The sequence below is a fragment of the Chiloscyllium plagiosum genome, chromosome 14 (genome assembly GCF_004010195.1).
Source record: "Chiloscyllium plagiosum isolate BGI_BamShark_2017 chromosome 14, ASM401019v2, whole genome shotgun sequence".
Lineage (NCBI taxonomy): Eukaryota > Metazoa > Chordata > Chondrichthyes > Orectolobiformes > Hemiscylliidae > Chiloscyllium > Chiloscyllium plagiosum.
Window position 1 is genome coordinate 67,050,979 of NC_057723.1, and position 9,281 is coordinate 67,060,259.

General features: G+C 44.4%; 1 protein-coding gene across 1 annotated transcript in view; it reads right to left on the bottom strand.

Annotated features, from left to right (window-relative positions):
- Positions 1–4,051: 4,051 nt before the first annotated feature.
- LOC122556854 (E3 ubiquitin/ISG15 ligase TRIM25-like) overlaps positions 4,052–9,281 on the bottom strand; it is a 37,444-nt gene continuing 32,214 nt past the window's right edge. The window contains exon 7 of the mRNA XM_043704109.1: positions 4,052–4,572. Within this exon, the coding sequence (XP_043560044.1) occupies positions 4,052–4,572 (521 nt within the window). The remainder of the gene's footprint in view (positions 4,573–9,281) is intronic.

Below are 9,281 nucleotides of genomic sequence, written 5' to 3' on the forward strand. Positions count from 1 at the left end.
CCATACACTTCCAAGCATTCAGGATCTTACCCACAATTGAAATTAGGCTAATTAGTCTGCATTTTTCTGTCTTTTGCCTTACTCCCTTTTTAAACAATGGTGTCACATTAGTGATGTTCCAGTCCTGTGGGACCCTGACTCTAGTGATTCCTGAAAGATCACCACTAACACTTCCGCCATCTCTTCAGCTATCTCCCTTAGAACTCTGGGGTGTCGTCCATGTGGTCCAGGTGATTTATCCACCTTCAGGCCATTCAGTTTTTCTAGCACCTTCTCCTTGGTGATGGCCACCATACTCAGCTCTGCCTCCTCACTCCCTTGAATTTTTGGGATATTACTTGTGTCTTACACTGTGAAGACTTCTGCGAAGTAATTATTCAGTTCTTCAGCCATTTCCTTGTTCTCCACTACTATCTCTCCAGCATCATTTTCCAATGGCCCATTGTCCACTTTTGCCTCTCTTTTGCCCTTCATATATCTAAAGAAACTCTTATAGTCTTCCTTTATATTACTGGCTAGCTTAACCTCATATTTAATCTTATCCCCCCCCCATTTCTTTTTTTGTTGTTCTCTGTAAGCTTCAACTGAAGCTTACAGAGCTTCCTGAAGAAGGGCCTGTGCCCGAAACGTCGAATCTCCTGTTCCCTGGATGCTGCCTGACCTGCTGTGCTGTTCCAGCAATAAAGTTTCAACTTTGATCTCCAGCATCTGCAGACCTTACTTTCTCCTCTGTAAGCTTCCCAATCCTTTGGTTTCCCACTGCCCTTCACCTTTTTCTCCTTTGTTTTTATGCTATTCCTGACTTCCCTGGTCAGCCATGATTTGGAGATGCCGGTGTTGGACGGGGGTGTACCAAGTTAGAAATCACACAACACCAGGTTATAGTCCAACAGGTTTAATTGGAAGCACACTTAATGAAGGAGCGTCGCTCCGAAAGCTAGTGCTTCCAATTAAACCTGTTGGACTATAACCTGGTGTTGTGTGATATTTAACCCTGGTCAGCCATGGTTGCCTCATCCTTCCTGTACCATGTTGCTTTTTCCTCAGGATGAATCTTTTCTGTGTCTCCTGACTTACTCCCAGAAACTCCTGCCATTGCTGTTCCACTGTCTTTCCTGCTCGGCTCCTCTCCCAGTCAATTCTAGCCAGCTCCTCCCTCATGCCTCTGTTGTTGCCTTTATTCAGCTGGTATAACATTACCTCTGATTCCATGGTCTCCCGCTCGAATTGCAGAGTAAATTCAATCATATTATAATCACTGCCTCCTAAGGGTTCCTTCACCTTAAGCTCCCGTATCAGGTCTGCCTCATTGCAGAAAGCTAAATCCTGCATTGCCTGTTCCCTAGTGGGCTTCACCACGAACTGATCCAAAAAGCCATCTTGTAAATATTCCATAAATTCCTTTCCTTACAATCTACTACCAACCTGATTTTCCCAGTCCACGTGCATATTGAAATCCCCCAATGATCACTGTAACTTTTCCTTTTCCTGTACATCTTTTGTACCTCCTAGTGTACCTTGCGCCCCAGCTCCTGACGACTGTTTGGAGGCCTGTACATCATTCCAACTATGGTTTTTCCACCTTCGCGGTTCCTCAATTCTACGCACACAGATTCTACACCATCTGATCCCACTTTGTTCCTTAGTATTGATTTACTTTCATTTCTTACTAACAAGGCAACACCAAACCCTCCACTCAAGGCTTGCTGGCTGTCCCTGCTCTGCTCGGAGCCACTGCCCGCCATCCCCTCCTCTGCTTAGCTGCCGGCAAATGAGGGAAAAGACAGAATAGAATAAAACACAACACAGAGAAGAAAACGTACAGAGCAGGTGGGTTCCAGCTGGAGCATCGTTCTCCACTGTGGGTTGACAGGGCTGGTTCTGCAGTTGGCATTTCCAGTGCCTGGGATGATGCCAGATAGTCTGGCCAGTTTCACTTCTTTGAGACTTTGCAGCGAATGGTAAAACAGAATTGCTTGCTAGGCCGTTTCAGAGGGCAGTTGGGAGTCAACCACATTGCTGTCGAGAGAATGGTGCTGGAAAAGCACAGCAGGTCAGGCAGCATCCAAGGAGCAGGAGAATCAACGTTTCAGGCATAAGCCCTTCATCAGGAAAGGGCTTGTTGAAGGGCTTATGCCCGAAATGTCGATTCTCCTGCTCCTCGGATGCTGCCTGACCAGCTGTGCTTTTCCAGCACCATACTCTTGACTCTGATCTCCAGCATCTGCAGTCATCACTTTCTCTCAGGCTGTTTCAGTGGACAATTGAGAGTCAATCAATCACATTGCTGTTGGTAACCAATAGGCCAGACCACGTGAGGATGGCAGATTTCCTTCCCTAGGGAACCAGATGGGTTTTTCTGACAATCAACAATGGTTTCATGATCATTAGTAGATTCTTAGTTCCATTTTTTTTAATTGAATTCAAATTACACCACCTGCCATTGCAGGATTCGAACCTAGGTCCACAGAACATTACCTGAGTTTATGGATTAATAGCCTAGCGATAGTTCCTGGTGATGTGTATATGTGCTAGTGGGGATTGGTATTAGTGGGTAAGTGTGTTTCTGATGTGGGGTTGCATGTTGGTGGGTGTGTGTGAGGATTTTGTCTGTGGAGGTTGGTGTGGGAAATGTGTGTAATGTAGGGTTGTTTCTTTTTCAGCACAATACAGGTCCTTCAGCCCTCGATGTAGTGCTGACCTTTTATCCTAGTCTAAGATCAAACTAACCGACATACCCTTCATTTTACTATCATCCATGTGCCTATCCAAGAGTTGTTTAAATGTCCCTAACATATCTGACTCTAGTACCATTGCTGGCAGTGCATTCCATGCACCCATGCTCTCTTAATAAAGAATCTCCCTCTGACATCTCCCCAAACCTTCATCCAATCACCTTAAAATTATGCCCCCGCGTGGTAGCCATTTTCACCTTGGGAACAAGTCTTTGACTATCTACTCTATCTATGCCTCTCATTACTTTGTACACCTCTATCAAGTCACCTCTCATCCTTCTTCGCTCCAGTGGGAAAAGCCTTAGCTCCCTCAACATTTCTTCTTCAGACATGCCCTCCAATCCAGGTAGCATCCTGGTAAATCTCCCCTACATCTTCTCTAAAGCTTCCACATTCTTCCTATAATGAGGTGACCAGAACTGAACAAATTACTCCAAGTGTGGTCTAACCAGGGCTTTTTCGAGCTGCAGCATAACCTCGCGGTTCTTAAACTCAACCCCACTATTAATGAAAGCCAACACACCATACACCTTCTTAACAACCTTATCAACCTGGATGGTAACTTTGAGGGGTCTATGGACATGGACCTTGAGATCCCTCTGTTCCTCTGCTTTGCCAAGAATCCTGCCAAGAATCCTGCTTTTAATCCTGTAATCTGAATTAAAATTCGATCTTCCAAAACGGATCACTTCACACTTTTCCAGGCTGAACTCCATCTGCAACTTCTCAGCCCAGCTCTGCATCCTGTCAATGGTCCCGTTGCAACCTACAACAGCCCTCCACACTATCCATAACTCCACCAACCTTTGTGTCATCGGCAAACTTACTAACCCATCCTTCCACATCCTCATCCAAGTCATTTGTAAAAATCACAAAGAGCAGAGGTCCCAGAACTGATCCTTGTGGAACACTACTAGTCACTGAGCCTGGTTTTAAATTAAACAGGAGTGTTTACACAGTGTCGTAACAGTTAAAGAGGGGTTTAGAGGGATATGGGTCAAGTGCCAGCAAATGGGACTAGATTAGTTTAGGATATCTAGTCGGCATGGACAAGTTGGACCAAAGGATCTGTTTCTGTGCTGTGCATCTCTATGACTCAATCAGATGGGGCAGACCTGGGAATGACATCATCAGAGAGAGACATAACTTAAGTTTAAGTCACCCAAGTGTGCAGAACAAAAGGGATCTGCCTCTGTTCTCCAATCTGCAAACAACAGCATCAAAATGTACAACTGGGAACTGAGATACCCCAAGAGGCTTTCTCAAATAATGTTTCTGAAATCAAAAATGCATTTCTTGAGTCAGAGATATGAGAATTAATAAATCAGTTTTAAGGAACTTTTCCAACAACAAAATGCTGGAAACACAGGTTCAGTGAATGTGGTTTGAATTGTGTGTAAATGTGTCAGTGATTCAGTAATCTGGTGAAATGACACAGTCCCAGCCTCATAGTCCAACTGGACTCGGACCCTGCTATTTAATGGAAATTTTTGGAGGAATATGGGCTTGTTGTTGTGACAGGCTCTGAGAAAAGTACCAGCGTAAAAGGTTAAACACCATGACTTATTGCTGTTGCCAAGGTATGCATTTAGTCCCTGTCTGATCGCATTCCCGCACACAATCCCTATTCCCCAGTTATTACCAGCAGTCTCCACATCCCAGGAATGGGATCCTGAGGAGAAGCTCTGGGAGCAGAGGACTTGGGGATGATGGTTAAATCTTTCTGGGTGAGGTGGATAGGGCTGTTGCTGTTCAGTCCATGTTACTGATCTCAGGTCATGAGACAGAATCAACTTGAAGTTTGCTGTCTTTGGATCCAGGCTCAATGAGGTTTTCCCTAAAGAAGAGAGAAGAGATTGATCAGATCAATGAGTGACAGCAGTAGGGTGGGAGTGTAAGTATTTCCCAGATACTGCCAGCCCCATACTACCTATTAGACTGGATTCTTCCAATGTTAAATAAAATCAGAATCCATGTTAAGTAGCAGTATGTGGTCCTAGTCTGTACACTCAGTGCAAACACTGCAATCAGACCCACAATAACGGGCAGTTTAAACGCGATATAGGACTTTGCACATATTCCCTGAGACACAATGACATAGCCACGGGTCCGCACCTTAAACATTGGACAGATATGGAGCATACATCTGCCAGGAGAGTGCCCAGGGCTCTCTCCCTCCTATTCTGAACTTCACATTCTGAATACAGCTCAAGTCTGCCACTGAAGCACAGTCTCAGGCAGGACTATGGTCATGGTGGCAACTGCTCTTTATATGGGGATTTCTGTTGACTTGTGAAGGTCCTTGCTGTCGAACACTCACTTCCTCCATAGCTTGCAGAAGGCTAAATTGGTGCAGCTTATCACCTGCTATTTCATTGGCAATTGTGAGAGGCCTCTGGGAGAGGTAGCTGCCAAAGTCTGGGGAGGATCATCCTTGCCAGGTGTAAGGAGGAGGCCACTAGGTCCTTCAAGCCTGCTCTGCCATTCAATAAGATTTTAATGTCAACTCTACATTCCTGCATAATCCCATGATAATCTTATATCCCCTTATAGAGTCATAGAATCATACAGCATGGAAACAGACCCTTTAGTTCAATCAGTCCATGCTGAGCAGGTTTCCCAAACTAAATTAGTCCCACTTGCCTGCATTTGGCCCATATCCTTCTAAACTTTCCTATCCATGTACCTGTCCAAGTATCTTTTAAATGTTACAACTGTACTTGCAATCTACCCCTTCCTCTGGCAGTTCATTGCATATTATGAACCACTTCTGCATGAAAACGTTGCTCCTCAGGTCCTTTTGATCAGAGATTTATCTACCCTTATATTTTCTAACAGCTCCAGCAATTCCTCCTCTGTAATGTGAACTGTTTTCAAGACATCGATATTTATTTGCACGAGTTTCCCACACTCCATTTCTTTGTCCACAGTAAAAACTGATGCAAAATATTCATTTAGTATCTCTTCCATCTCCCGGGGTTCCACACACAGGCGGCCTCGTTGATCTTATTCTCTCCCTAGATGCTGTTTTGCTGATAATGTACTTGCAGAACCTCTTTGGATTGTAGTTAACCTTATCTGCCAAGGCTCTCATATTGTCTTTTTGGCCCCTTAAGAATGGTCTGACATGCCTTATAATCTTCAAGAGATCCACCTATAGATTCATGCAGTGCAAAAAAGGCATTTCAGCCCATCAAGCCTACACCAATGTAACTGACACTAAAGATGCGCTAATCCCAATTTCCTGCACATGTCCCACATGCTTGAATGTTATGATATTTAAAGTTCTCTTCCAAGTATTTTTTAAAGGTTGTAAGGTTCCGGACTCCACTACTTCCAGACAGTGCATTCTGGATTCCACTACCCTCTAAGTGAAAATATTTCTTGCCCAAATTCCCTCTGAGTCTCCTGCCCTTTACCCTAAAACTATGCCCCTTTGTGATCGACCCCTCAACCAAGGGGAACAGTTGCTCTCTATTCACCCTGTCCAAACTCTCATTCACCTGTCTACGGAACCGACCCACGTCCACAAACTCCTCATAACCTGGTACACCTCAATCATGTCCCCCTTGGTCTTCTCTGAGGTAACAATCCAAGCCTACCTACTCTCTCCTCATTGTTCAATTTCTCCATCCCAGGGCAACATCCTGGTGAACCTCCTCTAGTGCTATCACATCCTTTCTGTAATGAGGTGACCAGAACTGCACACAGTACACAAGCTGTGGCCTAACCATTGCTGTGGGTAAAAACAATGACTGCAGATGCTGGAAACCAGATTCTGGATCAATGGTGCTGGAAGAGCACAGCAATTCAGGCAGCATCGAGGAGCTGACAACTCCAACACTACCTCCTTGCTCTTATACTCTGTGCCAGGACTGATGAAAGCAAATGTCCCACATGCCTTCTTAACTATCCTCTTCACATGCCCTGTTGACTTCAGGGATCTGTGAATAATTACCCCAGGATCCCTCTGTTCTTCACAGCTACCCAATGTCCTGCCATTTATTAAATACTCCCTCATCTTGTTCCTTCTTCCAAAGTGCATCACCTCAGCACTTATCAAAATTAAATACCATCTGCAACTGGTCTGCCCACCTGACCAACCCATTTATATCTTCCTGTAGTCCTCAACCATATTCTCCACTATTAACCACTCTACCAATCTTGGTGTTATCTGCAAATTGTTTAACATTCCCTCCATGTTTTGATCTATATAATTTATGCACATAACAAACAATAAGGATTCTTGTGATACACAGTTCTCCAGTCATCCAAACAGCCTTCTAGCAGTACCGTTTGTGATCTATCACTAAGCCAGTTTCAGATCCAGTTTGTCAAGTTTCCCTCCATTCCATTTGCTTTAACCTTCTGAATCAGTTTCCCATGTGGGACCTTGTCAAAAGCTTTGCTAAAATCCTACATCAACTAAACTTCACTCATCCACATTTCAAAAATTCGAACAAATTTGTTTGGAACTACTTCCCAATGGCAAGGCAATGCTGACTCTCCCTTATTAACTGATGCCTTTTCAAGTGGTTATTTGTTTACTCCTTCAGAATTTTCTCCAATCGTTTCCCTACCACTGATGTAATTACACTGGTCTGTAATATCCTTGCTCACCACCCGCCTTAAAAAGTGGAACCACATTAGCCATCCTCCAGTCCTCTGGCACTATCTCTGTGGCCAGAGAGGAATTAAGAATTTGTGTCAGAGACCCTGCAATTTCCTGCCTTTCCTCTCAAAGCAACCTGGGGTGTAATGTATCTTGGCGAGGGAATTTGTCTGCTTTTAAGCACATCAGAGCCTTCAATACCTCCCCATTTCCTATGTCAAACAGTACAAGTTCCTCACAGTCCCTCTGCCTGAATTCTGTGCCTACATTCTCCCTTTCCAGAATGAAGATTGAAGAGAAGTATCCATTAACACATTCCCAATATCCTGCAACTTCACACACAGACTGCATCCTTGATTCCTAATGGCCCTACTCTTTCCCATTAATGTATTGATAAAGTTTCTTAGGATTCTCCCTAATGTTGTTCACAAATCCTTTCTCATGCCCCCTTATTGCTCTTGTAATTGCTTTCTAAAATCCCCTTCTGCACTTCCTGGATTTCTCTAGCGCCACAATTGAAGTGCTCACTTTGGACTTTCTCTGCTTCTTCAACCAGTCCTGAATGTCTGAGACATCCAGTGTTCTCTGGATTTGTTGCTCCTACGTTTCCCTTGAAAGGATATATGTTGGACCTATACTCTCCCCAACTCCATTTTGAATGCCACTCCCTGCTCCTCTCTAGGTGTACCCACTAGGAGCTGCACCCAGTCAACTGTGGCAAGATTAGATTAGATTAGATTAGATTACTAACAGTGTGGCCCAACAAGTCCACACTGACCCGCTGAAGCGCAACCCACCCAGACCCATTCCCCTACATTTACTCCTTCACCTAATCCTGCTTTATTTTAATAAAATCTGTCTTCCCCAAATTCAAAGCCATCTTTTGCAGGCTATCCTTTTCCTTGAGTAGAACAAATTTAAACTGTACCATGTTATGGTCGCTCTCATTAACATGCTCCCCCACTGCCACATTGGCTTCTCTCCCCAGAAAGAGACCCAGCACTGCATTGTCCCTTGTTGGGCCTTCAATCCATTGATACAAAAATCTCCCCCGGATACATTTCAAGCCATCTGCCACCTCCCCTTAACATTATGACTATCCCAATCTGTGTTTGTATCTCAATTTGTATTGGGAAAATTGAAATCTTCCATTATAATTACCCAATTATTACTCGCTCACATCTCTGTTTACATACTAGCTACTCTATTGCTCACTAACACTTGTGGGCCATATGTCCACTCCCAGAAATGTGGCTGCCTGTTAAACATAGAACATAGAACATAGAAAAATACAGCGCAGTACAGGCCCTTTGGCCCTCGATGTTGCGCCAATCCAAGCCCACCTAAACGACACTAGCCCACTATCCTCCATATGCCTATCCAATGCCCGTTTAAATGCCCATAAAGAGGGAGAGTCCACCACTGCTACTGGCAGGGCATTCCATGAACTCACGACTCGCTGAGTAAAGAATCTACCCCTAACATCTGTCCTATACCTACCACCCCTTAATTTAAAGCTATGCCCCCTCGTAATACCTGACTCCATATGTGGAAAAAGGTTCTCACGGTCAACCCTATCTAAACCCCTAATCATCTTGTACACCTCTATCAAGTCACCCCTAAACCTTCTTTTCTCAATGAAAATAGCCCCAAGTGCCTCAGCCTTTCCTCATACGATCTTCCTACCATACCAGGCAACATCCTGGTAAACCTCCTCTGCACCCGTTCCAGTGCCTCCACATCCTTCCTATAGTATAGCGACCAAAACTGCACACAATACTCCAGATGAGGCCACACCAGAGTCTTATACAACTGCAACATGACCTAAGGGCTCCGGAACTCAATTCCTCTACCAATAAAAGCCAGTACGCCATATGCCTACTTCACCGCACTATTTACCTGGGTGGCAACTTTCAAAGATCTGTATACATGGA